This window comes from Amblyomma americanum, chromosome 9 (genome assembly GCF_052857255.1).
Source record: "Amblyomma americanum isolate KBUSLIRL-KWMA chromosome 9, ASM5285725v1, whole genome shotgun sequence".
In the NCBI taxonomy this organism is placed as follows: Eukaryota; Metazoa; Arthropoda; class Arachnida; order Ixodida; family Ixodidae; genus Amblyomma; species Amblyomma americanum.
The window spans coordinates 98892581-98906280 of record NC_135505.1 but is presented as its reverse complement, the minus strand read 5'-3'; the positions used below and the strand labels follow the sequence as shown (position 1 = coordinate 98906280).

The following is a 13700-nucleotide window of genomic DNA, read 5'->3' as shown; positions in this document are numbered from 1 at the left end:
ATATGGACGTTGAGAAGTACGGATAGCTGAGAAAGTTGGTTACTACTGTCCATGGTAAAACAGCACGGAAAAACACGAGGACGGAACAAACACTGCAGGCAACCTAAGCACACGTGCGCCCCATTGCTTCATCCGACATCCGTCATCTTCAAACATAGTAAGGGAACTAGTAGAGGCATATCACATCGACAAGGGGGTGCAGCATGCATTAGCAAGTCCTCATTTTCACTGGCTAACCTCGAAATCACCTTTTTGGAGCATGCATTTGCAGAAAGGTAGATTTAAGATGTTCAGTGATGACGCAGTGTTTCTTGAATATTTTTTTGTTTTGTTTAGTGTTTGGCGGGAATAGTATATGTACACAAGTGCGTAATAAAAAAAATCAGCGCTCGTGTAGTCGTGTTTGTTCCGTCCTCGTGTTTTTCCGCGCTGTTTTACCATGAATGAAGGTTGAGAACGGAACATCTAAATCAAACAGAGCGCAACGAAACGGACATTCGTACAATAGAAAGCACAGTACGTTTGCTGTGTTGCATGTAAACAGCACTATTACCTGATTTTTACGATAGGCATGAGTTAACAGAAAAAATGGACCGCACAAAACAGAAACCATCATGATACCTGCATTCAGTGTCCAGTGCCTCGAATGAGCTAAAGGGAACGTCCTTGCGGCTTTCGGGCTTGTTCACGCAAATAGATGCCCATAAAATGAATGAAAATTCTGCTACTTGGTAGGCACTTGATAGCCTAAAGGTAGTACCCTTAAAGTTCTCACCAAAGGCTGATTTGCCATTCACTTCATTCTACCAGGTTATTTTTGCCCTGTGCAAAACAACCTCCATATTTTTATGCTTCACCTGGACCTTCAACAAAACCTTCTTTATTCCTTAGCGTCTGCACTGGCACATTCCGCTCCATCGTTAAATGGTAACTCACCCCCGGAATCCGATGATGTGTCGTGGTAGTGCCGTCCATCTTTGAACTCGGAATCGGGTGGATAGTTTTTTGCTGAAAAAGGAAAAAATTTAGAATTAGATAATCAGCATTAATCAAGGAGTCGAACTTTTCTTTGAAGCGGAATGAATCGCACTTCGCAAATTATTTATGCAGATTGAGGTTCTTCAGACCTGATAATGTTAAAACTGCTTTACTTTTGAGCTTTTCTATGTCAACTTCTCTATTTTCGCAGTTGCGAGACGTTTGTGGGAGATGAGTTCGAATAATATCTGCATGATAATTCGAGACGCAGTTTCCTGTTCCTCAGCGAATGACAACCCACCTAAAAAGATATATATGCTTAACACGTTGATACATGCGCACTATCTGGTAATTTTCACGAAACAATGACGGACATTTTGTAAAACATCATTATTCATCCAGATATCAACGCAGGCACACCCACTATCAACGAGGCCTTATATCTCAAAGGCAACGAAGGCAGTGTGAATGCGCCCGCGGTAGGCATTGCTCAGAAAAGGCTAGAAGATTGTTGGCATAAATGAATGAAAAAACTTAAAGATTTAGCTTAAAATTTGGTACAGCGTAAAAGCCAATGGAATCAATATTTTGAAAATTTAAATTTCGACTTGGTAATCTTTAATTTTTAAAGACTGGAAAAATGTTTCGGGAGAAAACACCAAGCCTGCCTCCAGCAATGGTCACACCAAATGGAGAGGCGACATCCGCCATCTTCCATCGCAGAGGGGACGCTCTTCACCTGAATCACGTAATCATACGAAGCATATTTTTCCTCACTCCCTTACCTAACCATATCCCATACTCACTGGCAGGAACGGAGAGCAGGGAGATTTCTGGAACAATTACTGTGAATGAAAAACCGACGCAGCTAAGTCAAGAGGCTCATTTGCAGCCTTAATCGAAAGTCTTCAGGTCACATTGTGCGATATTCAGCCGCGCAGTGGAAAACATCCTGCAAGCGCAAACTTTTTTAGCGAAAGGACAGCCCTTTCACTGCCCTTCGAAGCCATTTTGTTCTCCCGGGGCAACGCAAGGTCTTCTTTGCACGGCTCAAAAGCATGCCATTGGGCCTGAACACTTTTGACCAGGGCGGTGCAACTATCCCTGCACAACTATCTCTGCACAGAAAACAAAAAGAACGCCATATATTCCGGCTCAACAATGTGGACATAGGGCGATACTGCTGGAAAAAGTAAAAACCTAGCGATGAAGTTTGATTTGCCATTCATTACAGCAAGTGACGTTGAAGGGCTACATCGCCTTCCTTCTGAACTGGATGAGGTGCCCGTAGCCTTGATCAGATTTGCTAAACGATCTACATATACAAACTAGACTTCAAAGCGAAAGGAATGCGACAAGGACGTTCAGTTTTTTTTTTTTTGGTAACCAATAACCTGACCACTCTTATCATGAAGTTGCTGTGGCTCGCTAAATGTAATGCTCCGGAAATGAACCGCAGCTTTGTTTAGACAAAAGGAAGCAATGGTTTTTTTACTCAGAAGCAGCCAGGAGCAGAAGCAGCCTTCAGAATCGCTTGCGATGAGTACATTGATAAGATCGTTTCGCTTATGAAGCTGTTGGGCTGCGCATTACACCTTTTTAACAAATCATACTTTACTTATGAGTCATCACTGACGTATTAAAAAGTGGCGCCTCAAACGGGGAAATAAATTGCCCTCTTATCCTTTAAACTGTAAGAGCTTAAAAAATGAAACCGAAGAAGTAGAACTATACTTTAATTTTGACCTTATTGCTTACACAGAAACACAGTTCAGTTCAAATTCAAATGGCGTACAGTTTGCTAGCTAAAAACTGATTCCAGCGTTTCGAGACGGAAAGCACTGATGTGCCTGATGTGTGCTGATGTGTCTTTATATGTGCATAACTCTTTGTGTTTTGATATCCTGTCCAATTATTTTCTGCATGACAACTTTGAAACAGTCTGCATAGTTACTCGTACAAAAGCCATAATGGTTTTGTGTCCTTCGCTCAATGTGATTTAGTTACCTTTTTCGACATAACGATTCTTTTCTGAAGTTCTGAAACCTGAAGTAGCGCAATATTGCGTTACGTTATTTTAAGGTAAACTTTCTCGAAGTCAACTCTCTAAAAATTAGATTAAGTAAAATAACGTCTAATAATGCGACAGTGGTATTCATTTACACTAGCGCAACCGCACTCAGAAACATTGTTTGAATTACTTGTCACTATTTTTCAATCACCGGGAAGTACGTATATCAAACAGGTTGTCCTTCAATTAGCGATCATTTGTTCTTATTTTCACTTTTTTCCAGAAAAGATGAGAACTAATTCTCCCAAGCGTGCGCGTAGTGTTCATGATATCGTCGCCAGGTTTTGTAATTTCATATTTGTAATTAATGAACTGATATATAACGGGATATAGACTCGTCCCGTGTTAAGGAAACATTTATTAAAGGCTATTAGAAAGGTCCGATGCAGCATTCTGGCACAAGATATAAAGAGGCATAAAGAGGCCAGAAAATAATGAATGACAGTTGCGCTCTTGAAACGAAGTAAACAAAATGACGACATTTTTTCCGGTTTTTTAATCTAGAGGCATGTATGACCTAATTGAACTTAAGAACTTCAAAAATAAAATAAACACATCAACGAAAGTTACTTCTCTATTATATATTCTTGTATCTTACACAAACCTGTACTACTTTGGCACGGTTTTGATGCAGTACTAGGGAGTTAAAAAAGGATCTTTCCCCTGAATAATCAGTACAGTTAATTATGCACGTGTCTTACGTGTAATAAACTTAACGGTCACTTTAGATGCCGGTCACTTTAGCCACCTCATTTGTGCGACCTCTTTTATTAACTGTATACATTAATTACATTGTGAACACTCCATTAACTATTAATATTGTCTTATATGTCGGTGATATAAATGTACTTTTTCAGACTCTGACCAGTAATCAAATTCATGGCTTAACAAGGCTATTATTAAGTTTTCTGATAAGCAAGTCCAATTAAATGCTAGCAAAACGAAATTTATGATTCTCCACCCAAAAAACAAATCATTACACCATCACACCAAATTAGACTTTTTAACTTAAATGTGAAAGCTCATAGTTGCTAGTTTCTTGGTGTGTATTTCCTGTGACGCGGAGAGGAGAGATCATACGAATAGCATTAGAATGAAAATGGTCAGATCTCTTTGGCTTGCACGCTATACTTTGGCGCAAGGAGTAGTTGCAAAAAAAAAAAACAGGTAGGTGCGTACCTGCCTTGTCCTCTTTTTTGTAACTACTTCTTGTGCCTAAGTATAGCGCGCAAACGTGAAGATGATAAACCAACTAGCTGCCATCACAGCATTGCTTATATCTCTTTCCGTGATCTTATCCTATAAGGCACCTTCCCCCAAGCTTAGTTAAGACGCAAGTATATATTCTGTCCTTGTTCATTCCCACCTTGTATACTGCAATCTCGTGTGGAGTACCTGAAATAAAACTGATTCCCATAAATTCTTTCCTCAAAAAAAAAAACTCAAAACGCATTGTGTGCAGCCATATCTAGTGAAAAAAATTATACTTTTATGTCTGCAGTCTCTTTCATTGTTACAAGCTGTGTTTGGCCGTTCATATTTTCAGTCAAGACAAGCACGATTCCATTTCTTCCCGCAATACATTTCTTTCCAGAAACATAACATACGATTAACGTACTGTTTCTCTATTCACTGAAATACCTGGAACTAAATGTGGAATACAAAGCATAGGTAACCAAATCGCAGCCCTGTGCAATGTGTACCATTATGTTGTCAAAACGTCTCAAGAAAGTAAGCGTTTGTCTTTAGGAAGAGCTGAAGTTTCTTTTTCTTCTGTAATATCGTACTAAATAATTGTTATGTTGTTACTCTCTATAGTTCAATAATGTACTTCACAGAGTGTTTTGTTTTCCTACTGTAATGTGCGTATTTACTTCTAGAAACTTTTTGTCTCCCGCTAAATAGTTGCGTAGCTGTTTTCCTGCTTAGATAGTCGACTGTTTACTTTTGTTGTTACTCGTTAGATTTGATTATTGTCAGCATCATTTCCCTGCTTCTTTATTTTCCATTAAAATGTGTTAATTTTAAAACCGTTTTATTGTGAATGTGTTTGCTAGCTAAGTCACCGGTGTCTATATTGAACCCTGGGTGTAGGCTTTCTCCGGAGGAATGCCTTGTCTGCCTCCTTTCGCCTCTCCCAGGCTGAATATTTTATAAAATGGCCAAAAAAAGAACTATTACTACAAAGTTTGAGTGCTGTATACTTATGAGAACCGTCGCTCAGAACTGGAAACCCATGAAAGCCTATCTCCACGCCTGAGCACAAGACAAGTGACTATGTAGACGCGAGCATTGAATCGACTTGATGTCGTCTAGAGGCTGGCAGAGCCTCTCAGCGAGTGCCGTAAATGCAAATAGCCTGCAGGTTATTTCACGTTTTCTAAACCAAACTATTTCACATTTTCCAGAAGAAGCATATCATTCCAGCTGCCGTAGCTTCCAGCGCTGTGCATTATCTGAAAACACTTATGAAAATAAGCGTAATATGAAAACACTTCGTCGCCATCCAGTATTTTTTAATATACGTAAGAAAGCAGTTCACAAGTAACTAGAAATGCTCGCAATTCTCTTTTCTTTCTATCCGCCTATCCCTCTGCCAAACCACTCCGCTCAGTTTACCCTTCACGTTTTTTTCATCTCACACCTGTGCTCAGTTTTCTTTTCCTCACTGCCGATACTTAAAAGTTATGTTAGTTTAACTATACCATAAACAAAAGTGAACACTGGTGTTTTATTTTTCATTTTGGTTACGCATTAAAGACAGTAAAATTCAGCAAGGTCTGTCATATATAGTGAACTGATATAGAGTGAACTTATCACTTGATGTTTTACCTCAATCATCCTTGACAGGTCGTCCAGTTTTGCCTTTAACTTTCGGTTTTCTTCTTGCTGTGCCTGCAATTCATAACAGCGGATCATTTCAGTGAACTCGTAACACTGTCATTCGGCTTAAAAATGCCACGTCATAACCTGTTCCTTCAAAAATAAAATGTTATGCGAAAAAGAACCAGGTGGTGACTACGGAAAGCTGTTTAATGCCCTGATTTTGACGTAACATACTAATTAAGATCAAACCTAACCCACAGTTTAGCTGTCATCATCACTACTCAAAAAACTGCGCGTAAAAGACATCGACATGGCATGTAGTTGTCAAGCTCTCTCGCTGTTATTTGTTATGAATCTTCCACCTCTCTAGTATGCATATGTTGTCCCCCCCTGTCGAAGCACACCTGTAGCAAGCTGCACAAGGCTTGATACATTAAACAGAAGTTATCAACAAATCGAACGTTCTTAAGTTAACTGCTTAGGTGCCTTGTTATCTTGTTTCTTGGTCTGAACTGGGAATACTATTCGACCTATGCACTCTCAAAACATGCATTATTGATGCTTATAGATGTAAAGCATTGGCTTTGTTGAACAGTTTTTCGCTTTATGCTGAGAACAGTAAAAAGGACATCTAGCAATGGTTTTCCACTGAAACTGCGGGAATCTGTTCTGTGACCGTATATCAGAAAAATACCAGAAAGAAGCTTCCTTTAAAGCCAAGCGATGTGCAAAACAGTGCACATTTTGCATAACTTTCTTCCTCTTCCCCAGCTTAAAAAAGTAAGCCCACAGCACTCTACTTTTAATATTTTTGTCTCCTCTCGTGACAATGAATATATGGATTGATGCATCCGGGAGTGCATAACAAATGAGTACTTACGTGCAGTGCTCTGCTGATGGTTTGAAGCGTTGTAGACACTCTCCGGTTACCCTCCTGCAAGATGAAAATTTCGCTGAAACTCGCTATACCTGCCTACTCCTCTGTATTTCCGCATGTAAACTCCTCACATTCAATGTATCCTATATGAGAGTCTCCAGAAGCGATCTTTGCAAAGTTTGAGGAAATACGATGTAGTCGATAACTTTTCACATGGAATAAACATTTCAAACTGCTCTTGAAGTGGGCATAAGATCTTAAACAGTACCATTTCTCTCCAGGGCTTTTGATGGCGCCCGGATGCTGCTTGTTATTATTAAACACTATTTTAGCGAGCTAACTGTGCACTAGCACCCTTTTGCCCCGCAATAACATCACCTGTCCTATTCACACGACCCGATGAAGCACTGTGGGCTTAGGCTTGGTATGAATTCCTCCGTCACAACCAAGTCATCGTACTTAAGGTATACTCCCTACAAAACGTAAACAGTGCCGACAAACCAGGCGGTTATGCAGTGGCAAAATTGAGGTTGTTATTAACAGATGCTTGAAGAAGTAATTATCTCAAAAACTACAGCATCAAGCTTTCCTCTCTCTCGTTTTTCTGCCAGTAGCTTCAAGCTAGCTGACGCTGGTACGCAGCTTTAACTGATGTTCGCCCTGTGATAACTGATAGGATCACAGCAGCAGCATATTTATATATCATGAAGACAAAGAGCTGCACATGAAGCTGTGCAATGATATTCCTTTTACACATAATATATTCACAGCGAACTGGCGCTTAGAAGTTCGAGAGTAGTTATTGTCACATCAGTTTCTTGTTATTTTCTAGAAAGAATTATTGGTAGCCTCATTTAGCAGTCTTCGTTGCTCCTAGTTTATACTATATCTCTCAGTAACTACATGGAGCTGATCTGAACAATAAATTACAACTAAGCTAGCTTTCTATTTCGCCTGGTAAGAAAATGACTACTTTCAAGCCCACAACAGCAACCTTTTAAGCACATTGCCTTTTGCAAAGGCAATCGCGAGAGTTTTTGACATCAAGAAACTGGACAAACACGTGTCAATTAGGTTCCCACCTTCACTGCCTTCGTAAGCGCATCAAGCTGCACGTTGAGGTGTCCAATCTCTTCCTGTTGTTCCTGCAATAATATGAAAACTTAGTTTAAGAACAAGCAACGTTACTGTGACGGTATTATGAGGTACCAGTACATTCCACGATCCAGGCAACCCTCTGACATAAACTTTCTGCCACTGTTATGCGTAGCGAGATCTGATACTAGCTGAAACACCTGCGAGACAGAGCCACAACTCCAACTATAACACGAGCAGACAAATGAATTATGTGAACCCAATCGCTTTTCACATTCAGGAGCAATAGGAGGACATGAACATTACAAGAGAAAAAGTTTTTTCTTGAAAATTTTAAATTCTCTTATGTAATGGGCTAAGAGACACAACGTTTTGTTCATTTCCACCCCTAGCAAAGCTGTGCCAAATTGGTGTCCGTATATGAGTGGCACAAGAACTGAAGCAAAAGTATAAAGAGGATACATCAGGTGGAGGTCGCTGTTCGAGGGATCTGCGCACCTACACTGGTGTTGACATGCTCGTCAACTACAACTTTTTAATGCGCGATTGTTAGCGAATAACTAAGATGCCATGGCGGTGGCTCGGTGCAAGCGAAGAAGGAATATTGTGGATAGAATTCCTAAATGTTAAAGGAGCAGAAATCATAAACCACACCATGTTATAACAAATCTTGAAAGCAGAGTATGTGGCCACTAAAACAACATGTTTGGTAAACAAAAGCCACAAAAAAGAACATCGTGTGTACCAGCAATTCCGAAATGAAAGCAAGGTGCAGCGAGAGTAAAGATAAAGACTTAAGAGGGGACTTACGCAAGGGATGTCTATCAACGCCACGCAATTTTATGCTACACGTAAAAGGTATAAACGAAAGCTAAAAATAAGCTTGTCAATTAGGTTTTATTGCGATAGCATTAGACTCCACGACAGGTGCAAAATCCGCTATCCGATGTCAAGAAATTCCCTCATTCGTCGAGAGAGATGAAGTGACCTTGTCATGTCATCGCAACTTGCCATAATGGGCTGCCCTTATTTGTCGAAAGAGGTCACGCGGCCTTGTGACGGCATCGCAACCTGCCAGAAAGCAACCTAAATAGCGTTAGAGTCCCCGTCAGATGCAACCCGGAGGCTGTCCGGTGACTCGAAATTCGCTGATTTGTCGAGAGCAATCACGTGACTCGACGTTACAAGATCACGACGTCACAAGATCAGTGACTTCAAAAGAACGAAATTCGAAACGCTATTCACAGAAGAAAAATTCAAAACTGCATCAAAATCAATAATTAATGCACTGCATTAACAGTGATTACGAGAAGGATTAAGACAAATTACTCCACGGATTAAAAATGGCCTAGTCGATTGATCAAGAAAGATCAGTAGTGGGAACGAGAACGAAATGATGGATTAGTTCTCAGTGGACAATGGACAATGGTCATCGCGCCAATGCCATAGCCAGTTACATAGAAAGAACTAAAGATCTCAAAGCACATCAAAAGCGCATCCACAATGGATACCTGCTACTGCGGCTAGCAATGTGAAAATGGCGGTTCATGGGCCAACAGTTGGATACAAATTGACACACACAGAGGTATTGCAAAAGAAGCTACGACCAATGGGAAATTCAATGCAATCTCATTCCTGTCTAAAGGTGACTTAAGCATCTCCATAGTTGTTTATCTATCTTGTCAGTGATTAGTCCTACGGCAAATAAGTCGCTTGGCAGGATTGATCCATGCCAATGACATCCTTTAATTACACAACAGGACAGATCTTAAACGCCTGACATATGGTTTATGGTTTATGGGGGTTTAACGTCCCAAAGCGACTCAGGCTATGAGGGACGCTGTAGTGAAGGGCTCCGGAAATTTCGACCACCTGGGGTTCTTTTACGTGCACTGACATAGCGCAGTACACGGGCCTCTAGAATTTCGCCTCCATCGAAATTCGACCGCCGCGACCGGGATCGAACCCGCGTCTTCCGGGCCAGCAGCCGAGCACCATAGCCACTGAACCACCTTGGCGACAAAAACCGTACAAAGATTCATAGCAGTATTTTCGTCCCCTCACCTCTTTCATTTCATTTCTCCATTCTGCCTGCTGTCTTTTATTTCCGCTGCCCCAGCTCAGGTGCTTCAGTATCGATGGCAGATGCCGGGGCTAGCAAAAATCTTTTCCTTCCTTTTTACTATTATTTTTAATAAAACCACTACCACCACCACCACCGAAATTGCTAGACTTGAATTAGGTGGGCGCTTTCATGAGCAACACGAAGAACAAGGGGGGTCCGAATGGGACACAAGCCCGCGGGGAAGAGTGCCATAAACTGTTTCCCTTCGAAAAGTTCGAAAAGTAAATAACAATATTTGTTTCACCTCAGTGTGCAGCATGCATACGACATACAACAACATGCACAGCTTTCCTACGATTTAACGTTCACCTACACCGACAGCCTTGGAACCTGGCGCAAAACCTTGGCGTTATGCTGATTATCACTGGCTCAGCCAGCACTAAAGACTCCGCAGAGAAAGTACCAAGCTTTCAACGACCATTAGTAAAAAAAAAGCAATTTTCTTCGCAGCTTTTCATTACAGCTTGTGACGGCATTAAGTGAGAATGTTTAGATTACTGAAAAGACTTATGCTTAAGGTCCGCACGCTTGATCATTTAGAGCATAGAAATTGTAAGGTACTCGATTCATGGACGCCAAGCTTTCACAGGCTGAGTATTTTCTAAGTGAAAAGAAGTATATTCAGACAACGCCTACCTCCATGTTATTTAACATGAATTCAGGTTGCGTAAAACAACCTAATGAAACACAATTTCACAGCAAAAAAATGTGGCATAGACGTTTAATTTAAGTACTTTAGCTTCAAAAGCAAATACAATATTATATAGAAACGTTCCATGCGGTCTGTGCAGATTTTGCTTGGGAAAAACAACATGTAAGGTTCCTATATCCGCATTTTTTTTAATAGAACTACCTATACATTCTTGCAGCCGCCGTTCTTTTCCTTGTATTCGTGTGATTCGCTTGCCAGTTTTTCGCATCGTGTCATCATGTGCATGTAGGGACTGGTTGTCCACTCCTCAACTTACCTTATTAACGACAGAGAGCTCCTTGAAATGAGTCACTATGATGTGGATATGGTCCTCAAATGTCAGGTGCTCCAGTAGGCTTTTTCTGGGACCCTGTGGAAAAAGAAAGAACAGATACAGATATTATGAGCATGTGAAACTTCTGTCGCGGACAGTATCGTACAGCAGGCACAAAAACATCATTCAGCTGATCCTATGTACGCGATCTGTTTATGTTTCTTGAGCAGTATTACAGTCTGATGAACAAATTAGGACCAGCGTCTGGGTAGCCAATCAAGGAACTAGTATTGCTGTACACAAAACGCGCATTCTTTGCACTTGAGCTCAAAACATGCAGCCATCCTTGTTGCAGTACTACTTTGCGAAATATGCTCTTTCCATACTGAACAGGTAAAAACTAGTCATATGCACTTCATATAATATTGGTCAACGAGTTTCAAACTCTGAATAAGATTTCGGTAAGAACAAGTGCATTTGAGTTTCGCAGCATAGTCCGAAGCACCACACTAGCCGCTCCATGAAAACAGACACGTAAGATACTGACCGTGATTTCGTCCCGCATCACTTACTTCATTAGGTATATGATAGTACTTATTGTCTTTATCAGATATTGTTTTGCATATAGACGCTGCAGCGAAGGCACTTAAGATTGAGATCCAACAAATTCATTCGTTAACGTTCGCTTTCGATAAAACTTCCTTTCTTCTCCTACACGAATCAAGTTGTCCTTCCTGTCACCATTATTCATTTCGTTCTTCATCCTACAGAAACAGCACTATATATCCGCTTCGTTGACCTAACTCTTTGAAAACAAAGCCGTAAAGGACGTTGACAACGTTTATTACATTGTGTTTAGTTCTGGTTTAACTATTGACATCTTATAACTTCACCACCTACCACATTCAAAGTTCTGCAAGAAAAAGTGGGAGTATGTCGATTTCGAAAGAACCCCACCTCGAATGTGCACCCGTAATCCTTCATCGTGCAACACCACGGCTTCAGTTCACACTCTTCGTAATGCAGAGGCAACTGAAATGAAGGCACAAAACGCAGACACATCCCATGAGTTGTAATTCACAGACTTTGAAGCACAAATTAAGTGCGGCATTTAAGCTTACAATCGCAAATCGATCTACCATCGATCAGAGCGTATATATTACAGCTAATATTTCGGAGCAAAAAAACCTCGACAGCAGCTTAAAAAGGAAACATGTGGTGAAATATACGGGGTCAAATGTAGAACACGTCCTTATAACTTGTTTCTGGTAATCATTAATAACTCATTGATTACTTAACGTAAAGGAAAGCCAAGATGAAAAATAAAACTACGGACAAAACCTGCGCGTGCAAGGGAATAAAAGCGACTCTGGGCACATTTTTCTCGATCACGAAAATCGCCTTGTTATCGGTACGATGTCCAAAAAGCGGTTCCCACACCACAAATACTTTTCTTCAGCGGTCAACATAAGCACACAAGTTAATGTTACAACATTTAGTTTTTCTGTTTTCTCCAAGCTGAGCTTCTCGGCATTTCTTCCCCGACATCACCCACGTCCAGTGGCCGTTGCTTATCGTAGCATGCTCTCGCCACTACAACCATGAATAGAGCCGAAAGCTCGGCGACAGCAGCGGGAACTGACGCCACACTGCATCGCGTGTTTTTTACAATTTCATATTTCCCGGTATCGCCCTATATTCTTTCGAAGGCTACAATATCAATATAGCAAATGTTAGGTGCTTGAAACTCCTCTTCGAATTCGGTGTTTACTGGATCCATTATGTGTTCTGGACGCTGAGCACTATGGATGCTGGCTATTATGCTGATGCTCTCGTATAGCTATCAGTACACGTATAGCTATCAGTACAATCTCTGCGCCGTTTAACATCTCATGTACACTTTGCTAATGCTAGTAGTGCTCTCCATTTAACACTTCATAGCCCGGTATGTTAAGTGCCGGTCTCAAAATGAGAAATAAGCTGGCTGCACTCCTATTGACCATACAACACCAAACTTCTTGCGTCTTGCTGACCAAAACCATGGTGAAAGCGCGGAGACCTGCAGGTGCAGTTTTCAGAGCAAGTTTCCATGTGCATGTTTTCACTAGAAGCACTTTTGACTTAACTCATGGGCATATTACGCGAGAATGAGGTTTTTGGACCGCTTTCTGCCTGAACTTAGTCTCAAAATTATCGTATGAGGCCACGAAGTGAGTTTTTCAAGCGCTTAATTCAGATTGACGACGACGACATCTTCATGAGTTTGGACACTGGGACGCATTCACAAGACAGTTCACAAATGCTTTCATGCCTCAAGCGTGAACAGACTCAGTGAAGACGGCGATCATCAGTTATAGACACTCTTACTCTCTGCGCAACAAATGTGTAAAGATGCTCTATAAGAACACATTACTGTACATCCGGCCAATTCTTTAACAGTATCGCGCGATCATCGACCCGCGGCTTGTCAGCGCCTAACCACGGCGCGGAGCGGAGAAAGAAGCCCTGTGTTACACACGCGCTTATTCTCACTTATTTCGCTAACAAGCCGGTGGATCGGTGGTCGCGCGTCACTGCTAAAGAAATGGCGGTACACTAACAACGGCCACGTTCATCATGACCACAATTTCGCTAAGATGACGGTACTGCGTCTCACATCAGCCCCAGAGCGCTTTTTATTCTTGGCAAACACTGGAAGCACCACATTGAGTTATAAAGTTGATGTCAGCACACCATAGGTACCATCCGTACCTAAAGTGCTGC

The 13700-nt window shown here is 41.2% G+C and overlaps 1 protein-coding gene across 1 annotated transcript in view; it reads right to left on the bottom strand.

Moving 5' to 3' along the window:
- The window catches only part of LOC144103849 (TNF receptor-associated factor 5-like), a 40809-nt gene that overhangs the window by 5323 nt on the left and 21786 nt on the right, over window positions 1–13700 (bottom strand). The window contains exons 5-10 of the mRNA XM_077636555.1: window positions 11895–11969; window positions 10941–11033; window positions 7835–7897; window positions 6756–6809; window positions 5882–5944; window positions 937–1008 (exon numbers count right to left, since the gene is read on the bottom strand). Coding sequence (XP_077492681.1) covers window positions 937–1008; window positions 5882–5944; window positions 6756–6809; window positions 7835–7897; window positions 10941–11033; window positions 11895–11969 — 420 coding nt within the window. The remainder of the gene's footprint in view (window positions 1–936; window positions 1009–5881; window positions 5945–6755; window positions 6810–7834; window positions 7898–10940; window positions 11034–11894; window positions 11970–13700) is intronic.